The sequence below is a fragment of the Lobosporangium transversale genome (genome assembly GCF_002105155.1).
Source record: "Lobosporangium transversale strain NRRL 3116 chromosome Unknown BCR41scaffold_67, whole genome shotgun sequence".
In the NCBI taxonomy this organism is placed as follows: domain Eukaryota; kingdom Fungi; phylum Mortierellomycota; class Mortierellomycetes; order Mortierellales; family Mortierellaceae; genus Lobosporangium; species Lobosporangium transversale.
Genome location: NW_019029045.1, coordinates 11,442 through 34,387, shown reverse-complemented (window position 1 = coordinate 34,387; position 22,946 = coordinate 11,442). Strand labels below are relative to the sequence as shown.

General features: G+C 42.0%; 5 protein-coding genes across 5 annotated transcripts; 1 reads left to right on the top strand and 4 right to left on the bottom strand.

The window, feature by feature from the left end:
* Positions 1–60: 60 nt before the first annotated feature.
* On the bottom strand, positions 61–4,646 carry BCR41DRAFT_363886 (hypothetical protein). The gene is made up of 13 exons (XM_022025959.1): positions 4,373–4,646; positions 4,186–4,249; positions 3,937–4,038; positions 3,599–3,774; positions 3,187–3,397; positions 2,972–3,073; positions 2,814–2,873; positions 2,372–2,710; positions 2,191–2,237; positions 1,990–2,102; positions 1,381–1,873; positions 1,180–1,273; positions 61–1,021 (listed from the first exon to the last, which is right to left on the bottom strand). The coding sequence occupies exons 1-13, from the start codon at positions 4,507–4,509 to the stop codon at positions 95–97; spliced, it is 2,865 nt and encodes a 954-aa protein (XP_021875877.1). The 5' UTR covers positions 4,510–4,646; the 3' UTR covers positions 61–94.
* A 628-nt stretch (positions 4,647–5,274) lies between these two features.
* On the top strand, positions 5,275–7,246 carry BCR41DRAFT_401715 (hypothetical protein; the record flags this gene model as incomplete). Its single annotated transcript, XM_022029241.1, has 2 exons — positions 5,275–5,586; positions 5,684–7,246. The coding sequence occupies 2 exons, from the start codon at positions 5,275–5,277 to the stop codon at positions 7,244–7,246; spliced, it is 1,875 nt and encodes a 624-aa protein (XP_021875876.1).
* A 2,855-nt stretch (positions 7,247–10,101) lies between these two features.
* BCR41DRAFT_363881 (hypothetical protein) lies at positions 10,102–11,120 on the bottom strand. Its single transcript, XM_022025958.1, has 3 exons — positions 11,002–11,120; positions 10,772–10,882; positions 10,102–10,671 (listed from the first exon to the last, which is right to left on the bottom strand). The coding sequence occupies exons 1-3, from the start codon at positions 11,051–11,053 to the stop codon at positions 10,181–10,183; spliced, it is 654 nt and encodes a 217-aa protein (XP_021875875.1). The 5' UTR covers positions 11,054–11,120; the 3' UTR covers positions 10,102–10,180.
* On the bottom strand, positions 11,002–11,463 carry BCR41DRAFT_363880 (hypothetical protein). Its single transcript, XM_022025957.1, has one exon. It carries the CDS (start codon positions 11,404–11,406, stop codon positions 11,095–11,097), a length of 312 nt encoding a protein of 103 aa, XP_021875874.1. The 5' UTR covers positions 11,407–11,463; the 3' UTR covers positions 11,002–11,094.
* Positions 11,464–17,446: 5,983 nt separating this feature from the next.
* BCR41DRAFT_215544 (hypothetical protein) lies at positions 17,447–22,554 on the bottom strand. The gene is made up of 6 exons (XM_022019982.1): positions 19,399–22,554; positions 18,933–19,281; positions 18,602–18,835; positions 18,371–18,485; positions 18,145–18,255; positions 17,447–18,045 (listed from the first exon to the last, which is right to left on the bottom strand). Exons 1-6 carry the CDS (start codon positions 22,116–22,118, stop codon positions 17,528–17,530), a joined length of 4,047 nt encoding a protein of 1,348 aa, XP_021875873.1. The 5' UTR covers positions 22,119–22,554; the 3' UTR covers positions 17,447–17,527.
* Between the last annotated feature and the right edge of the window lie 392 nt (positions 22,555–22,946).

Here is a 22,946-nt window from a genome sequence, read left to right as displayed (position 1 = left end):
TTTTTTTGAGAAATTCCAGACACATCACACAATGCAATTTGATTTGTTCATCAGCCTGATCAGGCCGTTGCTTGATTTTTTTTTATTCATCTTGTCACTCGTCTAAAGCACTTTTGCCTTTCCGTATCCATCCCAAGGAGGCAGTGCCCGAAAACAAGGCACCTGTTGTTTTTGCAGATCCTGCTACACCAACATTAGGTGACTCTTGAGCCTGGGATGACGATAATGATGACGATGACGATAATAATGACGTATTTGGCGTGCTTGACAGACTTAATGGCGAGTCTGTGTCCTTAATCAAACATCCATCTCCATGGTCCAATACTTTTCTATGCAAAAGGTGGCTTACATCCTTCTTCGCGTCATCGCCCTCAGTCTTTAAAGACTCTGGCATGACCGAGTGGGACCCTACCTCCACTAGAGACCTTGTCGCATCAATATCAAGATGTCTTGACGGGTCAGTGTCAATACTTTTTGACGAAGTTGGCGTAGAAAAGTTATCTTCAGGCGCAGCGGTAGACCGATTAGAGCCTAAAGCATCCATAGTGGACCCTCCTCCTAGCTGGGCCTCATCCATCTGTCCTCTTAGCTCACGAGCTTCCATAGCAGAATGCTGCACTCTCTTTTCCCAATCACTAAATCGATTTCTTATCCCACTAGGAGCATATATTTTCATATACCCTATAATTGTATCAAACCATTGTGATTGCAGCTTCTGTAGTTTGTCCATCCATAGCGCAAGGCGTCTATGGGATACAGGAAGCTTAGTATCGAGATACGCGATTCTATTGAAGAACGCGTCTGTAAAGTCTCTCATCTCTACCAACTTGCCTACCATCCCCTCTAGGTGATAGACTGATCGCTGAGTAGCATGTTCCTTCTCACGTACTTCATCCAGCAAAACACGGCGTTCGTTCAATATTTCATTTGCTTCACATTCAATAGCCTGAAACTCCTTTGTCTGTTCTTCTAGAACAGCCATCAGCGTCTTAAGCTGAGTTGAGAGTTCATTCTCCATTGTCTATCAGCAACAACAAAAAAAGAAAAAAGAAAAAGAAAAAGAAAGCGATTGTGGTAATGGAAGTATTATAAGTCGTCTTGCTCTTCGGAGAAAAAAGGAGTATACTGTACACAGCAGGTGACAGGGTCCACCTCTTTCGGTTATCAAGTTTATTTTACCTGCATCCTGCCATGGAGTGATTTTAGATTTTCTTCTTTTTCCTTCAAGAGTTGGTATGAATAATAGCTTTGGGTATCGCATTCTATCACAAGGCTTTGTAGTCACCAAGTAGTGGAGTAAAGAGGGGGATCATGTTTAGTATAGACGCTATACAAAAGACAAGACAAGCACCAGGAGTTTTTCTAGAATAGACAATTCACCTTCGAAGCGGAGATACGACAACCTCTTTGCTATCTAAACTGGAGTAGGACTGTGATCGTTTCCTGTGCGCTGGATGCCTGACAAGCTTCCTACGAGGTCCACAACTGACCCCAGGGATTGCGCCAGTGCTCTTAGCAGCAATCGTTCGGCACCCCAAAAGTCGCTCCTGACCGCCTAGAGCTGTTAATGATCGTGATCTCTTTCTTGAAGAGCCAGAGTTGGAGTGGTCGTTTCTTCTCTCCAGATAAAATGCAGTGATTTCAGGCGGTCCCGGTGGTTCAGGTTTCTGCGAGAATAATAAAGCCAAAGTATCGAGTGAAGGAATAGCGGCTACAGGTTTGGACTGAGGTGCTGCTTCTGCGGTAAATGTTGCTGGCGTCTCTTCTTCAGATCCTTGGAAGTTGACAGTTGATGAAGCAACCGTTGTAGACGGCTGTACCTCGTCAGATTCCTCTCCATCATTTCGCTCGTCATCTGATTTTAAAACTGAAGCTAACATAGAGAAAGAGTATAGGGAGTTCAGTCCAGTTCTGCTCAGTTCGGTTTTTGAATATTTTTGATAGCGGCAACTTGCCACCATTTAGCCGTTATTATTATTCCTGACTTACGCTCGAGTAGTGCTGAAGTGACAAGCATCTCTTCAGTCATTGTTCCATCCCTTATGTTTAGCACAGGTGTTGGTTTCCCTTTAGGCAATAGCAGAGATTGCCTATTCTTTGCACTAGATATGATTGATGGACAAGAAGTGTAAGGAAATGTTTTGTCAAAGCATCTTTCCTTGCTCCAACATCTAAACCAAGTCATCTTACCCTGTTATACTCTTCAGAGACTGCGATGCATTCTTCGTCTCTCGAGTCTAAGTGGTAGTCAAATTTGATCCATTAGCTTAAACATTATCTATTTTTTGGAGGAAAAAAAAAAAAAAAAAAAAAAAAAAAGGCTCGACAAACAGCTCTATTCTTTTGATCTTAATAGCACAAGTTCCCTTACAGTCTTTGCTAGGCCCCGGACCAAACTCTTGCCCAATTCTTTGCCTCCAGTTAACCAGTCGCCATTCACCAATGCGTCTGCCATATCCGGTTTATGCTTAGGTTTGCCTCTCCAGACCTGCTTTAGAGAGTCCATATGAATGTGCTTTGCAAACACTTCCAGGTCTGTTGTTTCACCCTCAGGATTCACTGCTGTCATTCCTGAAAAGTCCTCAATCTTGGATTTGAGCACCTTGTGGACCTTTAGGCCTTGCGGATTAAATGATGATTGATACGCTGCTGTGATAGCTTCTACTGTCTTCAAGTCAAGATAGCGTGCCTTCAGATCTGGTTTCTTGGCCTACATGTTTTACAATAAGCCCCACCTCTACCAAGTTAGTCGCGCAAGTTAATGATAGTGACCCCAGATCATTCTCGGCTTGACCATATCTGTTTGCTTTTACCTGAAATGTCTTGACAGCGCTGAGGAATGCCTCTGGTTCTGCAAACGGATCTTTTGGTACCTACGATGAGAATTACAAAAAGTATTGTTCATTCAGTACTAAGATTAAGAATAACATAGCTCACTTATTATCCTCCTCTCTGATATATATGTCCTTACGTTGTTTACGAGATGTTGTAATTTGCTTCGAACATTAAGCAGCTCACTAAACATTCCTGCCAATACACTTGGATCCAATGCATTATTATCAGGAGAGAATTTCTAATAATGATTCGATCAATTCTCACTTTTGTGTTAGGTCTGTTGCATGGTTAAGATATAAAAAAAAATAAAAATAAAAATAAAAAAAAAAGAATGATTAAAAGAAAATTTACCTGAAACTTGGAGCTAAGGAATATCTTGTAAAATGTGTCCAGACCTCTTTCGGTTGCGTCGCATAAAAGGCCGTCGACATCCTTAATATTAAAAAGTCCAAAAATATATAAACAGTTCTGAACCAGAGTCACCAGCTTAATGACGGTCTCTTCAAAATCAGTTGAATCCGAAATCTTGTAAAGCTGGTTGAATTTTTCCCGTTGAGCGCCACTATACATGGATAAATAAATGTATATCATTGTTTAAAATCCAGAAATGAACGTTATTGTCGTCTCAATGGCTCCCATACCTTCTATATCTTACAATTGCGACAAAAAGATATTCTTTTTTTTTTTTTTTTTTTTTTTTTTGTGTGTGTACACGTTGTCCAAAATATCCATTTATCTTTATGAGTATGATGGGTATTATTACCTTGGTGACTTTGAAGTAAGTGCACTGCGTCCGCTACATCCCATTCTCCGAAGATTGAGGTTCAAATAAAACCGCGGCTGATACAAATCAAAGTCTCCTTGGTGTGGCACCAAGACTATGTTGAGTGATGAGGCAAATAAACTGAGATTTGTAACAAACAGTTGTCCGTGTGGTGTCTAAAAATGAGATCCAAGGAATAGAAAAAAGAAAAAAAAAAAAAAAAGTTGTTTATAATATAGCAAATAAGAATAAGGGAGAGATTGAGTAGGATGGTATCATTGCAGTTGAGACCGATACTAATAATAAAAAAAATAAAATAAATAAAGGGCATCACTTACGTCCTTGGGTCTTGATTTCTCTTCCCTTAGCTCTTCAAACACTTTTTCTAATCGCGGACATGATACATCTGGATGTTCAATTGTGATCGCCACGACCTGAATCTATTTTTGTGCATGTTTGAGCAGACAAGCAAAAAAAAAAAAAAAAAAAAAAGTTGTTGGACAAAATCATAGGAAATATAGCTCCTTCATTTTTGGGACAGCGATCGCTTTTTTTATTTGTCCATGGTATATTTCTTTTATTTATACCTTGTGAACTGGATCGCCTGTGAACGACACTGCCGTGGCAACTTCACGATTCCGTTCAATAGCCCTATAATATCGGATAGATAAACAAAATAGCATGTTCGTTTCGAAGCTCTCTAAATCCAGATCGATTTTATCAACAATTTGCGACGTCGCAGTTTAGGATAGCTGATTTTTTTTTTTTTTTTACCATTGCTCTACAAGATATATTTGATAACCTTCCAACTTGTACTCTCTGTTATCGATACGGATGCCTTCTACATTTTTACAAATGTCAAGGATGCGTCCCTTTTCACAAAAGACATATTGTCCTGGAATCAGAGACATTTGTATTTTTTATAAGATGTGGAATTGAACTTGTTGTATTGGTGAGCACCTGGTGGAAAAGTCAGAGAAGAATTCTAAAGTAATGAAATGTATGCTAATGAGTGAGAGTAATTGAGTAGAGGAGATAAAAAAAAAAAAAAAAAAAAAAAAGAGTTGCTGTCTAGGAAGAGCGAGTGAATGTCAGAGTGAGGACAAGTGTGAATGAGAATAAGGGTAAGAGTAAGAGTAAGAGTAAGAGAGTAAGGAAATCAGAGAATGAGGGATGTGGCCAAGCATTGACGTTTAGCATGCAAGGCATCACATTCCTTCTTTGGACAATTGATTGTGAAATAACCCTCAGGAGTTCCTGCCCGATGTGATCAAGCAAAATCTAATTGCACAGCTCTTGTTCAAATTGTTTAATATGGTAAATACTCAGTAAGTACAGATGTATGCATAAAATACGTGGAATGAAAATAAAGTCCTCTGAAAGACCTCCAGCTTGGCGAGCTTGGCGAGCTTGAGTATCTTGGCCACTATGTAGATGGTTATCGACCATTGACCATGGCAACTGATACCCCTTCAAACTGAATGTTCCACAATTTTCTGCCTTCTCAAAATTAAAACTGGACTGCGTTTGAGTTAAACCTAATGATTCAATGGTTATCTCAGGGTTCAAAGCGATCGGATCTCATGGCAAAAGGACATTCATTTCTTCATTCACTTGTTGGCCACTTTATTATTTTCTTTTTTTTTTTTTATTAAAAAGAAATCATAAAAATAACCATGCATAGAATCACAAGCTCAAAAGCTATACATGGTATCCATAGCTCAGCAAGCATCCTACATGGATCCAGGTCTAGGCTTTTCTCACAGTCGCGTACAGTTGTAGTGACACGAGCACCACTTTCAACAAGATCCTTTTGTTCATGCTCATATATTGCTTGCGCCCAAGACAGCGGGCTGCCTCCAAATAATAGTACAAATGAAGGCGACGTGCCTGTAGACGGCTGGGAAAGGACTATCGATGGACTGCCTGATTATACTGCAGAGCCACGCGGTCGTGCCAAAGGTGTCGAATGGAAATTGCGTGCCAAGGTGATTTTTTTTTCCTCCTCCTCCTTACTGCCTTGACAGATGTTTGAATTAGGTAACGCTCAATTGTATTAATAAATTATACTTGTATATCTATCAGGGAAGAAACTTTGTTGATTTTTGTAGGATCAAAGTCTCTGGAGGCCAAGGAGGTGATGGATGTGTCTCGTTTCATCGCGAAAAGTTTGTGGCCTTCGGCCAACCTAATGGTGGTAATGGTGGCCGTGGTGGTAACGTAATCTTTGAGGCATCATCCAATGAAACCTCACTCCAACATATCCCTCATACTGCTGCAGCACCTCGGGGCGTCCATGGCAAAGGTTCTCTCATGCACGGACATGCAGGCAAGGACTTAATCATCAAGATCCCTATGGGCACCATCATCCGTGAAGTGCCTTCTCCCGAAAAAGAAAAAACCCCAGGTGAAGAAGAAGAGGATGATCCATTTCACAAGTCTTTACAGCTAGGAGAATTGGAGGCAAAGGAGCGAGAAATGTCAAAACGCTGGGTCTTGTACCCTCGTATGACCAATTCCTTGACGACATTGCCGGAGGGAAAGGTTAATTATTTTGAGGAGGCCCAGGCATGGGTCGCAGAGGAAGATAGGATTGTCGAGGCTAGGAGAGCAGCCATGAACAAGAAGCCATTGCTACTAGATGTCAATGAGCATACAGAGGATGGAACAACATTTTTGGTAGCAAGAGGTGGTGGAGGCGGATATGGAAACCCACATTTCCTAACAACGCAGAACAGGGCGCCCAAGTATGCAACAAGAGGGCGTGAAGGCCAGACCAGGTGGCTCACACTGGAATTGAAGACTATTGCAGATGCAGGCCTAGTTGGGCTGCCCAACGCTGGCAAATCTACGTTCTTGCAGGCGGTCTCAAATGCGCACCCAGCTATTGCGCCATACCCCTTCACGACGTTAAATCCCTATATTGGTACGGTAGATTATCCAGATTCCTATCAGGTTAAAGTGGCGGACATTCCAGGATTGATCCGAGGCGCACACCGAAATATCGGATTAGGGCACTCATTTTTGAGACATGTAGAGCGAAGCAAAGTACTGGTGTATGTGATTGACATTGCAGCCGAGTTTGGTGTCAAGCGGCAGGTCAAAGGAGTCGATGATTGGAGTCCTGAGGAGGAATATCAAGAAAATGATTCTGAGCTTGAAAACAAGGAGGAATTACCAACACAGGACCAGCAGCATTCAAAGAGTGATTCAGAATATAGCCAACCATTTGAAGATTGGAAGACACTTTTGGCTGAGCTGGAAGCGTATCAGCCTGGTTTAACGCGAAGACCTTCCATGATCATTGCTAACAAGGCGGATGTGACAGAAGTCGCACCCAAGAATTTCCAGCTATTCGAGAAGCTGGTTCAGGAAGAATGGGTCAAGAGGCGTGCAGCTGCCAGCTCTTCATCATCGTCGCCATCCGCAGACTTTGATATAAAGATCGTCCCTGTGTCCGCCAAATATAAGAAGAACATTGTCAAGGTTACATCGATTTTGCGAGAGATTGTTGAAGCTGAAAAGGCCAAAGAGGATGCTGCATTCAAGCGCAAAGAACAGAGGGAACAGCAGGAAGAAGAAGAAGCGTCAGTCCTCAAAGCAACGCGACGCAATATTCTCCATAACCCTCACAAGTCTGAGGAATAAAAATTAAATATCTTTCCCATGTTCCTTTGTTGCAGTGGCTTTTTGAAAGAAACCGAATATCTCAATCACTCTAGTCACCAAACTACGCAGATTGCCACCAACCTTTTAGCCTCTGTGAACAATAAATGGAGTACTTGCGCAATTTGCCTTCAAAGACAAACGCATTCTCAGCTGCCAATTATGAGAGGGTGCGAATGAACGGCCAGGGTGAGAGTAAACCTTTTTTTACAACAGTTGACCAAACACCACATCAGGGTAACACATGCATGCGTTATTAATCGAAAAAAGAGGTGGGAATGAAAAGTAAAAGGTTCTAACAAAGGCTAGTGTTCTCTCTTAATAGTATTACCAAGTAGCGATGAGAACCTCATTCTTGCAGCTATACGCCACAAGAAGCAGGTGAGTTTCTTACTTCAGCACTTTGCTTTATTACAACACATTTAAAATATATCAAATACAGGCAGGTAGAGACCAGTCCATGTAGCTTTTTCAATCTACTCAATTTCTCTCTCTCTCTCTCTCACTTTTTTTTTTTTTTTTTTTTTTTTTTTTCAGGTCCCAACGATAAATGCGGAAGAAACCCCAAAGAGAGCACCAACTCCAGAAACAGGGGCAGGGGCAGGAGCAGGGGCAGGAGCAGGAACAGGACTGGATGTTCAAAGCACCCCACAGCCTCCTCGACTCTTCAAGAGGCCTAGAATTGCTCTATCCAATGCTGCAGCTGCGGCAGCGACGACGACAACACCAACATCTGTGCAATCTTCTGTTTCATCGTCATCACGCCCATCAGCTTAGAGGTCTGAGACGATAGCCAACAATTGCTATCAATTGGAAGAGGATGTCATTCAGGAGATATATCCACCGTTTAAGCTGCTTGTGCCTCCAACAAGAAGTTACAGTCTGTCTTTTTGCAGAATTTTGGACTCGGGACATATTTAAATATTATTACTATTATTATTATTACTATTGTAATAGCACTGTTCATTCATACAGATTATATGAGAAATAGCGGAGGAGCATAGCAAGGAAGTCACTGTAGAGGCGTGATATGATACCAGAGCTGGTTGGTAAATAAAGCGATTTTCACCAGGAAACTTTCACACTTGGTGGTGTGATATGCACATTAGGGTACACGAAACACCAGTGGCACAAGTTCACTAGGTGAAAAATCTGGGCGTAAAAAAAGTTCAATTTTATGTATCAATATCTTTAAAAGTGTAGAGTTCTACATCCGTACGTGTTTTTGGGTCTCATGGTTCAGTGACATCTGTATAAAAAAACCGTCATCCCTCAATCGTCTGTCTCCAGCTTTGTAACTAAACCAATGCCATCAGGACTATTGTACTCATAAGATCCTATGAAGATGTTAAAGGCCAATCATAATAGCTAGAGTGCCTGTCAAACTTACACATGTTCGTAGGGAGAAAGCTGGCTAGACTCCAAAAGTGGTGAGCGTCAAGCATAACTTGCATTATCGGCTGAAGGTACTGGAGGAAAGCCTATTCTTGTCGTTAGAAAGCAAAGCCTCGTCTTAGTTTTAATAGACGCTTCTGCGGCCAAACCTGTAGTTGTGAGGAGATACGAAAATATACATGCCTCGATGCTGGCATTTCAACAGGCATCTCTTGTCTGCTGCTCCACTCGCTCCAATTTAATCATACTCCATGTGTGCGACTAAATACATGACTATGCTCAAAAATTCACCTATAAAAACGAAGTCTTTTTTGCTAGACCTGCGTCTCCAGCTTTATCATTCTTTTACCCTTTAGCACTTCACTCTATTCATTTGAAAACAATTTCATTATGCCCATATCTGCAAGGCGATTCCTCTCTGCCGTATTGAACCCTCAGGCACATATCCCTAGTGCAGTCGGCCTTGGCAACCAATCTTTACATCCTCCAGATACACAACAAGGAACCATTGCTGCTTCTATCTCTACCAGCATCACTTTTTCTGTTATCATTGTTCCTGTGGTCGATGCCCTGGGCAACGATATTGCTGTACCAATGGGTTTATTGTTTTATATTATGGAGACCGACATTATTGAGTTTATAGATGACTAGGTCTAATAGTAGTGCCGGTTAGCCTTTTGATGAGGGAAAGAGCAATTCCTGCAACCCTGTCAATTTGAGCCTGTATATAACAATCCTTCCTAGACAATCCAACCATGTCACGTCTCGAGCTTGCATTTCTAGTTTAAACCTCAAAAAAAAAAAAAAAAAAAAAAAAAATTGACAATTACACAGAAAATGGAAATCCCCGTATATCAGTAAAGCTTCAATCATATACATCTCTCAGATCGCTTCGAGCAATCGAAGCGCATCGTGAATTTCCATAGGACCTATCAGTGAAACTAGACACTGTCATTGCCAATGCCGCTATGACTGCATTACGGTTACTATACAGCTACCATAGCAATTAGTTCAACTGCTACTACAGCCATCGTACCCTCACTGTGACCGAACAGTGAGCCTTCGGCTTATAAGCACAAAGTTATGGCAGCCATAGCATATACCGGACCATTGTTTTTGGTTTATAGAACTACAGGATTTTTCCGGTAACCATATCAACTCATTCTAACCGCTTATCATGATCAGCACGCTGATTCTGAGAACCTCCATTTTGTTCGCACAATAATTGGGTATTAAATATATTGCACAATGTCAACACCCATGAGGTGAGTAAAAGCAGAACCGTGTCATGTTTGTCTACAGCTGTTCTCGACAGCAAAAGGCTTCCAGTCGTCAATATCGGCAAAACCAGAACTGATATTATCACACTGGCACGGGTTATTAGAGAGTAAAAATAAAACAAGTTTTTTTTACGTTTTACTTTTGTATCCCTTACCCCTTTTCTTACTTCATCGCTGTTTTTCTAGAGCAAGGCAAGAAAGAAGGAAAGGTGCTCATGAAACGCCGCCTTTAATTCTACCTTCATTTCGTTCTCTGCAGCAGTTGCAGTAGCTCCATTATTTCTCTGTTTTGTTCTTCTACTGCGGTCTGATGCTCCTGGAAATCACGTCGCATCACCTCCAGCTGCTGGCTCAAATCCTCTTTACCTGTATATGTCGAGGTCTCTATCCCAGCTGTAGACATTGTTGTAGTCGAGGACCCTGTCATCTCAGCTCTTTCTATCGCATTTTTAAACCGAAGCTCGCGCTTGGACATTGATGGAAGAAGTGATGCTCTGCTTGTATGACTCGCGTCGCTTGCATTGCTACCTGCTATACTGGTTCTCATACTGGCTGCTATGGTGGCTGGTATGTCGGTTGCCTTTTTAGTCACCATCTCGATTGCCATGGAAGTTGGCATAGTTGACAAGACTATGTTGTCTCCAAAATGCTTTTTATAATAATCCTCCACTTCTTGCTGGTTGGCAATGTAATAGATCTCTCTTGGGAACCAACCACAGGTGCTTCGAAGGCCTAGGTTAAAAAAATAATAATAAAAATAAGAAAAATTGCAGTTCCACGAACGAACAGTAATAAAAAAAAAAAAAAAAAAAAAAAAGCTCGGTATTGATACCTGGCGTATGATAAGTCATATTTTCCGCTCTCCCAACAAACTGGAATAGGTTTCTAAGCCACTGACTGTACCAGTTACTGTCTACTGCTGCGAATGCCGCGTTAATCAGTGCTAACGTTTGAAAGTTTCGATCAAACAAAGGAATGAAAAGATTAGCAAGTCTATAAAGATTTGGTTTTGATGTTTTACGCTTTCTTGATTTTTTTTTCTCTTTTTTTTTATAAACTTACCGATTAGTACATTGAGAATAAGGATAACTGTGGTGAAGAAGTAGAGAGCCATTATGATGTGAAAGGCAACATCATCGGATCCAAATTTGTCATTTACGGGGTCATATCGTCCACCCTTTCGACAAACCACAATAAATAAATAAAGTAAAATAAATAAATAAAATGAAATAAAGAGATCAACACCATGTTACTTACCATCATATCAATATCAATATAATATGTGCATAGATATATTACCATAAAAAAATACGTGGCCGAAAGGGCGCCTGGAAAATCACGAGGGAAATTTGCAGCATTTTTAGTCCTGTCTTCATCATCGATGGTCTTGGCCCACAACAAATGTAAGAACGTATGTGCAAACGCGAGTATGGACGCTGCAAAGATAATGAAGAACACCTTGATCATCCGCGCGACTCTCAGGATAATTGTCACCGTGCGACATACGCCTTGAATGACACGCAGTTCAAATAGCTAGGGTTTATAAATAATTAATATAAAAAAATAAAAATAAAAAATAAAAAAAACTGCTCAGTCGCGTTTTCTAACGAAGAAACCATAGTTTATATCCCACACAGCAAATGCGTACCATATGCCAGTAAACAGCCAAGATCGCAAAGCTGAACAACCTTGAGTTGCTACTATCCTCAGCGCGCTTCAATGTGGCCAACTGTACGATACTAGCGCTCAGCGGAAGCACAAAGACACAAATGTCAACAAGGTTGTATGCGGATTTGATGTATCGACGTGGATCTCTAAGGCACTGTATCATCTCAAGCCACAGAAACACCACCGCCATTGCCGCAATTCCTACTAATAAAACCTCTGTTCTTGAGGGCTTAGCATATACTTGCAAAAAACTGACCGTCAATACCATCACATAGTAGATACACTGGAAGAAGAAGCGTGTCAACCAGTATGAGCTCGCAAATTTGTTCCTATAGCGAGAGAGGAAATCAAATAAAGAAGACATTAGCTGTAGATGTGTTATCAGAAGATCTCTTTTTGAGAGAAATTTGAGAGAAAGTCCCATGCTCTCAGTGCCATACTATACCATTTATACTCTATAAGTGCTTCGATGGCAGGGTTATCAAAATACTCTGGGGCCAAGTCATGCATTCGGACATACTTGAAGCGCTTGGGCTTTGCCTTCCAGAGTGCGATCCATAAAAGCAATTTCCAAGTAGGAGTCGATTTCTCGTCTCTCCTTTGCAGTTTCCTTATCGGTGGACTCTCTATGTTCCAGAGCATATCAAACGAAGTAACATACACATCTGCCTTGAAGCTTCCGTTGTCTTGAACGCCCTCCTCCTGTCTCGTCTGATGCGATGGTAGGAATGGGTTGAGTTGGAACACAGGTTTTTTGCATTTGTAGATGGATAGACTATTTTGTGGGAAAAAGTAGTCGATCAACAATAACCGTTTGATTGTCAGTGGTCGGCATACTCTCGAGCGGTTTACTACAAAGTCGTGTCGTTTCACAGGGATAAATGCCATCTTGCGCATCGCCTCTAGTGCGATTTCAGGCTCATGTTTGATCATAGCTGGGATCGCCTCAATGACCAATGATAGATATCCAAGCTCTTTCTGTGATTTCGCCATCCAACAACAATAATCAATCACAATCCTTGCGGTCGAGGCGAGCTTTGGATGACCCTCGGCCTTTTTGATGATAAACGAAATAAGATTGACATTCTCGCCCAGTCGGCGTCTAGGGGCCCAAGTTGGTTGGTCCTTGTTAAAATACAAGAGTTCAATCAGGAACTGCTCGTATCCTTTTACATCAAATGCATCTATAATACTCCGGATTACACAATTGGTGTAATTGTGCGGGTCAGGGAGGCCGTTGATATGCTTGAGGACAAAGGACAGGATTTCTCGCCTATGGGACTGATCATCCGAAGCTCCATAGATTTGGATCAAGTATGGAATACTCTGTATACACGCCTCCAAATTCTCTTGACCCGTTAGTGCCTCAGGCGAGAAATTGAAGGTAGATGATGAGGCACTCGATTCATCTAGATCCCCTATATGGATTGTGTTCCTGTGTCGACAGACACTGACTCGCTGCTGTTTAAGCCAGTCTCCGAAGCCCTGTTGCCTGTGGTACGGGATTGAAATCATTGCTAAAAGCTCACAAACTGGATCCGAAGAGCTTTCTGGAGATTCTAGGAGTTTCCAAACCTGGATATAGAATTCCCCAATGACAATGTACCGTGTGTTGCATGGGAGAAAGAATGCCCTGTATGCTGGCTTAGTCACACCATAATGGTTTGCCTGCTGTATCGCCTTAAGCGTGCCATTATCGTCAAACATCCTCAAAGTGACTGTCTCGCAAAACTGGTAAGGTGTTGTTAGTGCTGTAACTTCGTGTTGCTCTAAGGCCATGGATTCGATTTCCAACGTGAATTTGGATCCTGACGGTGCAGTGCACTCCCTAAAGGTTTCTTGAAGTATATCGCGAGCCCGGCAGTCTACATCGCATGGCCCTAGCCTCCGCGAGGAGTCTTTCAATACACAAATATTCAATCCTGGTCCTTGCCTGTACACGATGAGGTCTTGAACAATCTCTTTAGGGTGATTATGGGTATGCCTTCTTAAAAGCCCTTTAGAAAAGCCATGAACAGTTCTTTTAAAACGGTCTCTAGAGCTCTCTATAGCATTGTTTATAGAAGAGACCGTGGTAGCCCTTCTAGGACCAGGAATAGGCATCCCCGACAAGCTCCGCACAGTCTCATAGTTGGAAGCATGAACAGTCTCCCCGGGCTGATCTTCAATAGCTTTCGTCGGGACTTGAACAACATATTTAGAGTGACCTTGAGCTGCCTCTAGGTTCTTTATATGCGCAATAGTTGATCGTCCATCTTTTGGAAATGGAAACCAAAGTCTTTGACCACCTTCCGTCAGGTGCCAAGGGTCCGTCAAAGTGGCAAAGTCAGAAGCTAAGCCCACTAAAAGTCGTCTTCCCCCACCCAGGAAGGAAAGGTTAGTCACTTCATTCTCAAACTTGGATGATCTGATGCTACCGTCCATATGAGTCATGTAGATCGACACATGCTTCCCGAATGCTGTCGCCAACATTGTTCCATCTGGTGATAACACCACCAAGTCCTCCTCTGGCGCAGAATCATCTCGATTAATATGCTGGAAGACTTGAGCCATCTTCAAGTCCAAGATCAGGATCTCTCTTGGCGTAACCCAAGCACATAGGTAGCCTTGAAGAGTATCAATCAACATTTTTGCGTGTTTCTTAGTCCTTGTAACGATCTCCTCCGGCGTCTCGGATCGACCCCATGGCACTGCTATGCCTGTTTCGCTGTCTTCTTTATACGATAGTTGGATACTGTGAAGTTGTGGCCAATCTCCATTCGCGATATATACAGCAACAGTAATGCCATAACTAATGACAAAGACCTCATCTTTACAATCTCTACCATGGCTCCCATCTGCATCCTGAATAACCAAATCGCTCAAGCGATGAAACTTGCCATATCCAGCGTATTGATTGAGCGAAGGGATTGTCTTTGAGAACTTTAAGCGGTCTCCAGGGCGTTCGTCGGCAGGGATGAACTTATCCGAATACTTGAACACTCTGAACGGCGGTACATCATTGAAGGCATCTTTGTCGAAGTCCCCTGATGGAAAGACCGCTAATTTGGAAGCATTATAAGAGATCGCAATTTCTAATGGCGGTGCAGCCCCGTTATTGCCCTGTTCGATATCAAAAGACGTTGTTCCGCAGGGAGTGGAGGCGATTTTAAAATTGGATGTGTCTTCCAACTTCCATAGATCTAAATAGGCTTTGTTCCTTGTGTAGGAAAGAGTCGCTAAATGAGTGCCACCACCGTTTATTTGCCATTTTTCGATAGTGGTTGTCAGAGAGATTGCATCTACGGATGAATAAATAAAGCACTACTTTTAAGTATATACATTTCGTGGGCCTTTAATATCTATTTAAAGCGGCTGGTGATCCATACCTTCGAGTAAAAGCATTGCAGGATAAACCTCAATCTGATGCACCTTAAGATATGTCTCACGGCCCTGCGGCCCAGTTAACCGTGCATTTGTTACGAGGGCGACTCTTTCTAAGGAGGCTTCGAGTTCCTCGATTTCGGGATTCATCTCGAATGGAGGCGTCTTGATTCTAATTAAATTTGAAGGCGGGTTCCTCTTTGTAGCTTGTTCGCTGAGGTCCTTGAGATCTTCGCTTGATACTATTATATGCGCAATACTGGTCTTCTATAATGTGTGTTAACATTGATTGTGCTAAAGCGAGGCTAGCATTTCATACTGATATTCACATCCTACATTAAACCATCACTTCGTTCGACTTACGTTTGTCTTCCACTTAAATCGCAGTGTTGGAAAGATATTTTGGTCATAATTGACAAGGGAGATCGTCCAGACGACAGAGTAATTTCCCCTCTCTATTCCAGTCGTATTGAATTTCCCTTTGATCTAGAGATTTTTTTTTTTTTTTTTTTTTTTCTGTCTATTATCTGTACTTCATACACTAGACATTTCTATTTTATTGCTCATGCTTCTTTCTTACTTACATTGAATTGTGGTTGACTCGTATCTACGCGGACAGAAGAATTACTTGAACCCGTACTGTAGTGTAGGCAAAAATACCAATTTGTGGTGATGAATGTCAGATTTGAAGTTATCACAAGAAGATGGATGTCATGTTGTCCCTACGTCTCTTTCTCTTACCCTGATCCAAAATTGTAGTCTAAAGAGCGACTCCTGAGAACTAAGTAGATTTAATTGAAATCGTACGTTTAGAATCTGATATTAAAATTAAGCGATCCGAACAACTGGAACTGATCCATTACCAGCATCGGTGTGGTCTCTTGGCAAGGACCGTGACTCCTGTGATTCAACAATGCCATTCGGTTCTTCATTCAATGGCATTTGATTCATTTGAATCGACATTCGAGAAGTAGTAGTAAGAAGTGCAGGAAAAAGGGTGAATATGTTTTTGATGTTCTTGTGGTAGTACAATTCACGAGAACAAAAAGGAAAAAAGAGGGTATAAAATATGGGGGGACGTCGATCACTCCAGTCCAGGGTACATGCCTGGGTAGACCAAGCCTCATCTAGATGCTTATAGCGTTGATCTCCTGCACTCCTGAATCAACCCAGAAAAAAAAACCCCCTCGCATGAACAATGGTCAGTTCAACCATGTTTTCTTATCTTCGCTCTTCCCGCGGCTATGTTCTATACTGCCTATATATCGGATGTTTTATGCATGGCGGCTGGCTCTTGCTGCTTCTACTTTTGCTCCTGTCCTTATTGGCTTTTGTCCAAAGTATTCTTGTTGCTATAAACACCAATCCACTTTATTCACCATATTCTGCGCTAAAGGTTTTGTGATGGTTGTTGATGTTGATGCTGGCTTCTTTGTTGGTGTCGTTGTTAATGTCGTTGCTAATGTTATTGTTGCTGAGGATGATGAGGATGAGGATGAGGATAGAGGAGAGCAGCTTTGTTAGATGTTGAGGTAGCAGTTAATAGAAGCATAATGTTCAATCTACTCCCTAGCCTACAAACCTGTACCCACAAAGAGTATCCAAAACAACTTCTAGTCAAGGCGAAGCAAAAAAAAAATTCATTGGAGAACGATCTTTTTTAAAAAAATGCTAACTACACAGAATGCCCATCGCTACATGCAGCAAGAAGCCGTCCGCATACATCTTTTCTCAAGCTACTCTCAGAAACCGAGACAGCCTCATGAATATTTTATGTCACCGAAGCTATCCAGATACCATCACTACTACTAGCAATGACGAAGACCCTCTAATATCCTAATCCGAATAAATAAATTTATTCACATACATGTGTAGTATAAATTCATACCACAGAGTTCTCTAATGAGATGTTGGTGTAGAATATATTTAGCGCTTGTCGCCTCGGATACAAGTCCTCCATGTTTATTATAAATATTTAGCAATAATAAAGAATTGATTGGCTAGGTCAGAAAGTTCTGTCCAATTGAAGTAATGCTAAATACTGCTCTACTGTATCATCTACAAGAAGAGCGCAATCCTCGGCAAATGGATGGCTTGGACAGCTCTCTTCGCATGGTAGATTTCACATTCCACGATGAGTCTCTTTTTCATCGATATTCGAACCATTACAAATGGGTATGGAGCTAACTCTAGCCAAAGCAGACCACTATCGATTTTTGACTCAACGCTGGGCTCAATCAGCACATTTATTCTAAAGACCTCCACCTTTATCATACATATATATAATATATTGGATATTAAAAAAAATACCTACATCAATGAGTTGACAAATCTTTGTTTATGCCAATGTCTTTCAACAACAAAACCCCTTCCAGACATCAAGGTTTGGCAAGAGCAGAATCAATAGCATTACATCGTCGCGGATCATCAGATCAAGTAATAGATTTTTTTTTTTTTTTTTTTTTTTTTTTTTCGAGTGCGTGGAAAGATGTGGAGAGCCGCCTCTGATTCTATCCCCACAGATCCCATCTATCTTTATTTATCATCATTAAAGCTATCATATCTTATGCTGTTGCTCCTGTTGCAGTTGCAGTTGCAGCAACTCCATCATAACTCTGAGCTGTCTTTCTAAAGCCAAATGACGTTGGTTCGCTTGGTCCTGGATAGCGTCTAGGCGTGACTGGAATTCACGTTGCATCATCCCCAGCTGCTGGCTCAGCTCCTTTTTATCCGCATATATCGAGGTGTTTATTGTGGTTGCAGGTGTTTTTTTAGTTGAGGACTCTGCCATCGCTCTTTCTACTGCCTTCTTAAATCGAAGCTCCTTCCTAGACATTGGTGAAGAGAGTGATGGTCCACTCGTATAGTTTGTATTGCTCCATGATATACTGGTCCTTATACCAGTTGCTGCCATGTCGGCTGCCTTGTTAGTTGCCATTTTGATTGCTATGTTGGTTGGCATAGTTGAGAATCCCACGCTGTCTCCGAAATACTTTTTATAATAATCCTCCACATCTTTCTGACTAGCAGTATAATAGATCTCCTTTGGAAACCAGTGGTAAGCACTTCGGAAACCTAGGTTAGGAAGGGGTTTTTTCTGTCACTTGTTAGTAAAAGAATTGTAGTTCCACGAAAGAAAAAAATAAAAATAAAAATAAAAATCCGCATTGATACCCGGCGTATGGTAAGACATGTTTTCTGCTCTCCAAACAAACAGGTATAAGTTTTTTAGCCATTGGCTGTGCCAGTCCTTATCTACCGTTGTAAATGCCATGTTAATCAATGCTAGATTAAGAAGTTTCGAACAAACAAAGGAATGAAAAGGTTAGCTAGTCTATAAAGATATGATTCTGATGTTTTACGTTTCCTTGATTTATTTTTCTCTTTTTTGTCGGCTTACCGATCAGTACATTGAGAATAAGGATAACTGTAGTAAAAAAGTAGAGAGCCATTATGATATGGAAGGTAAGATCATTGGACCCAAATTTGTCGCTTACGGGATCATATCGTCCACCCTTTGAATAATTCACGTTAAAAAAAAAAAAAAAAAAAAAAAAAGAGGTCAACACCATGTTAGTTGCTACCGTAATTTTGTGGAAACTGATGTTGCTGTGATATGTGTGTATGTTACCATAAAAAAATACGTGGCAGAAAGGGCGCCTAGGAAATCACGAGGGAAATTTGCGGCGTTTTCAGTCCGGTCTTCGCTGTCGATGGCCTTGGCCCACAATAAATGCAAGAACGTATGTGCAAATGCAAGTATGGACGCTGCAAAGATAATGAAGAACACCTTGATCTTTCGTGCGACTCGCAAAATAATTGTTACCGTATGACACACTCCTTGGATCACGCGTAATTCAAATAGCTAGCATTTGCAAATTGAACAAATATACAAAAAGGACTGCTCAATCGCGTTTCTAACGCAGGAATCAGACTTAATGTTCCACACAAAAGACTCTTACTATATGCCAGTAAACAGCCAAGATCGCAAAGCTGAACACTCTAGAGTTGCCATCGCCCTCGCCACGCACTAGTGTAACTAGCTGTACGATACTAGCGCTCAGCGGAAGTACATAGGCACAAATATCTACAATGTTGAATGCATTCTTGATGTATCGTCGAGGGCCTCCGAGACATTGTATCACCTCAAGCCATAAAAACATCACCGCCATTGCTACAATACAGATTAATAAAAACACTGTCGTTGAGGGCTCGGCATATACTTGTAAAAAGCTGGCCATCAATACCATCAGGTAATAGATACACTGAAAGAAAAAGCGTGCCAACCAGTAAGAGCTTGCAAATTTGTCCCTGCAGAAAAGGGAGGAAAAATAAGTGAAGAAGATAATAAAAATGATTGTATCGCCAAAGCGCCTCTTTTTGACAGAATGTTGAAAGAAAGTCAGTGTTCTCAACGCTATACTGTACCATTTATACTCTATAAGCGCTTTGATAGCAGGGTGATCAAAATACTCTAGGCCCAGAGCGTGAATCCTGACATATTGGAAGCTCCTAGGCTTGGCCTTCCAGTGCGCGATCCATAAAAGCATTTTCCAAGGAGACATCGACTGTCCGTCCATCCTTTGTATCCTCTTTATTGGCGGCGCCTCTATGTTCCAGAGCATATCAAATGAAGCAACATACACATCTGCCTTGAAGCTCTCGTTGTCCTGAACGCCCTCCTCCTGTCTCGTCTGATGTGATGGTAAGAACGGCTTGAGTTGAAATACAGGTTTTTTGCCCTTATAAATGGATAGAGGCGTTCTTTTTGGGAAAAAGCGGTCGATCAGCAGCAGCCGTTTGATTGTCAGTGGCCGACATACTTTCGAACGGTTTACTACAAAATTATGCCGCTTCACAGGGATAAATGCCATCTTGCGCATGGCCTCTAGTGCGACATCCGGCGCTTGCTGAACCATGACTGGGATCGCTTCAATGACCAATGATAGATATCCGGGCTCTTTCTGTGATTTCGCCATCCAGCAACAATAATCAATCACAATCCTTGCGGTCGAGGCGAGCTTTGGATGACCCTCGGCCTTTTTGATGATAAACGAAATAAGATTGACATTCTCGCCCAGTCGGCGCCTAGGGATCCAAGTCGGCCCATCCTTGTTAAAAAGCAAGAGCTCTTTCAAAAACTGCTCGCATTCTTTTACATCAAATGCATCTATAATACTTCGAATTACGCATTCAGTGTAATTGTGCGGATCAGGGAAGCCATTGATATGCTTGAGGACAAAAGACAGGATTTCCCTTTGATGGGACTGATCATCCGAAGCCCCATAAATTTGAATCAAGTATGGAATGCTCTGTATACATGCCTCCAAATTCTCCTGACCAGTCAGTGTCTCAGGCGAGTAATCGAAGGCACCAGCGATCGATGGTGAGGTCATCCATTCTTCTGGGTTTCCTATATGGATTGTGTTCCTGTGCCGACAAGTGCTAATTGGTTGGCATGGAAGCCAGCCCTCAAAGTTCTGCTGGCTACCATATGGAATTGATCTCATTGCTAAAAGCTCGCAAACTGAACGATTGGCATCTGGAAGCTTCCAAATCTGGATATAATGTTCTCCTACGACAATGTATCGTGTGTTGCATGGAAGAAAGAACGCTTTGAATGTTGATTCAGTCACCCCATAATGATTTGCCTGATGTATCACCTCAGGCGCGCCATCATCACCAGGTGTGCTCAAAATGATTGTCTCGCGATACTGATAACGTGTTGTTAATGCTGTTACTTCGAGCTGCTCCAAGACCATAGATTGGATTTCCAACATGAATTTGCGCCCTGACGGCCCAGTGCATTCCACAAAGTTCTCATTAAGCCTCTTTCCAGCTTGGCAGTGTGCATCACATGGTCCTATACTTTGTGAAGAGTCTTTCAATATACAAACATCCAATCCTGGCCCTTGTCTATAGGCGAGGAGATCCTGGACAGTCTCTTTACAAAGGCCTTGGGAAGACTTTTTGGAAAGGCCCTGAACATACTTTTCAAAAAGCCCTTGCATCTTCTTAGAAAGATCATCAACAGTTCTTTTGAAACGATCTTGGGCTTCTTTAGAAAGCCCTCGAGCAGTTTTTATGGAAGAAAACTTGGCAAGCTCTTTGGGATCAAGCGCAGCCTTCCCAGGCTGGCTTTTTGTTGCCTCTTTGGATAGATTCTCCACAATATCCTTGAAAAGTCTTTTAGAAGCCACTTTGGCAAGATCTCTAAGTTCCTTTTTAAGACCATCTTGGCTTTTTTTAAAACACTCCTGGATCTCTTTAGAGAGACCTTTAATAGTCTCTTTAAGGAGGCCTTGGGCCTCTTTAGGGAGCCCTTGGATTTCCTTAGAAAGCCCTTGAAAAACATCGATAGAAAGACCTTGGACGGCCCTACTCGAAGGATCTAGAGTGACACTTTTTAAAAAGCCTTGGATATCTCCAAATATATCCTGAATGGCGTCTGATTCGTTTCCTTGGGCGGTCTCCTCGAGAACTCCTTGAATGGCATCCTTTAAAAGGACATGGGCCACATTACGGACTTTGGTGTCTCCCTTAGTAAGGCCTTGTATCTCCTCGTGAAGAAAGCGAAGAACCTCCTGACAGGAAGCTTGCGAGCCTGAAGCTTCTTTAGGGCTATGACGAGTTTCAGCAGACCATTCAAATAGAGCTTTAACAGCTTTAGAAAGCCCCTCAAAAGCTTTGATTAGGCCCTGAGCAGCCTTTTTAGGATGTCCTTGGGCTGTCACTAACCCTTTCTTCCTAATATGCGCAACAGTCAATTTTCCAGTTTCTATACGTGGCAACCAAAGTCTCCGACCACTTTCTGTCGGGTGCCAAGGGCTCACCAAAATAGCAAAGCCAGAAATTAAGCCCACTAGAAGCTGTCTGCCCCCATCCAGGAAGGAAAGGTTAACGACATCCTCCTTAAACTCGGATGATCTGATGCTACCGTCCATATGAGTCATGTAGATCGACACATGCTTCCCGAATGCTGTCGCCAACATTGTTCCATCTGGTGATAACACCACCAAGTCCTCCTCTGGCGCAGAATCATCTCGATTAATATGCTGGAAGACTTGAGCCATCTTCAAGTCCAAGATCAGGATCTCTCTTGGCGTAACCCAAGCACATAGGCAGCCTTGAAGAGTATCAATCAACATTTTTGCGTGTTTCTTAGTCCTTGCAGCAATCTCTTCCACAGTCCCAAAGCGATTCCGTACGGCTGCTTCACCTGGTACAGGCTGTACGTTGTTTGATTCATATGATAATCGAATGCTGTGGAGTTGTTGCCAATTTCCATTCGCGATGTATACAGCAACAGTAATGCCATCACTAATGACAAAGACCTCATCTTTATAATCTCTTCCATGGCTCCCATCTGCATCCTGAAGATCCAAATCGCTCAAGCGATGAAACTTGCCATATCCAGCGTATCGATTGAGCGAAGGGATTGTCTTTGAGAGCTTTAAGCGGTCTCCAGTGCGTTCGTCAGCAGGGGTGAATTCATTCGAATACTTGAACACTTTGAACTCTGGTACAGCTTCGAAGGCACCTTTGTCGAAATCCCCTGACGGAAAGACCGCTAACTTAGAGGCATCATAAGAAGTCGCAATGTCCAATGACGGCGCAATCCCATTTTCTGCCCCGTGTTATTGGAATATGCCTTGTTGCGCAGGGAGTGGAGGCACTTTTAAGGCTAAAATCAGATGTATCCTCCAACTCCCATAAATCTAAATGAGCCTCGGTTTCTGTATAGGAAAGTGTTGTTATATGAGTACCGCCGCCGTTTATCTGCCACCGTTCGATAGCGGCAGTTCGAGGAGTTCCACTTGGCTCAGACAGCTCTTTATAGGGTAACTTGATTGACTGAGTTATTGGTTCCTTTAAAGAGATAGCATCTGAGGGTGAAGGATCAAATAAAGTGAATAGTACAGGGATGTTAAATATTTATACTCTTTTACCAGTGCCTTTATACCTTTAATCCACCC

Bases quoted from the DNA above. Each gene is read 5' to 3' on its own strand.
- BCR41DRAFT_363886 (XM_022025959.1), bottom strand. From the start codon at position 4,509: ATGTCTCTGATTCCAGGACAATATGTCTTTTGTGAAAAGGGACGCATC. The intron at 2,874-2,971 runs GTAAGGACATAT...TTCTCATCGTAG, and splicing joins TACAACATCTCGTAAACAAC to GTACCAAAAGATCCGTTTGC. The intron at 2,103-2,190 runs GTAAGATGACTT...AATCATATCTAG, and splicing joins TCTCTGAAGAGTATAACAGG to TGCAAAGAATAGGCAATCTC.
- BCR41DRAFT_363881 (XM_022025958.1), bottom strand. From the start codon at position 11,053: ATGGCTCTCTACTTCTTCACCACAGTTATCCTTATTCTCAATGTACTA. The intron at 10,883-11,001 runs GTAAGTTTATAA...TTCAAACGTTAG, and splicing joins TATTCTCAATGTACTAATCG to CACTGATTAACGCGGCATTC. The intron at 10,672-10,771 runs GTATCAATACCG...TTTTTAACCTAG, and splicing joins TATGACTTATCATACGCCAG to GCCTTCGAAGCACCTGTGGT.
- BCR41DRAFT_363880 (XM_022025957.1), bottom strand. From the start codon at position 11,406: ATGATCAAGGTGTTCTTCATTATCTTTGCAGCGTCCATACTCGCGTTT.
- BCR41DRAFT_215544 (XM_022019982.1), bottom strand. From the start codon at position 22,118: ATGTTGATTGATACTCTTCAAGGCTGCCTATGTGCTTGGGTTACGCCA. The intron at 18,486-18,601 runs GTAACATACACA...AATTATTCAAAG, and splicing joins CTGCCACGTATTTTTTTATG to GGTGGACGATATGATCCCGT. The intron at 18,046-18,144 runs GTATCAATGCGG...TTCCTAACCTAG, and splicing joins CATGTCTTACCATACGCCGG to GTTTCCGAAGTGCTTACCAC.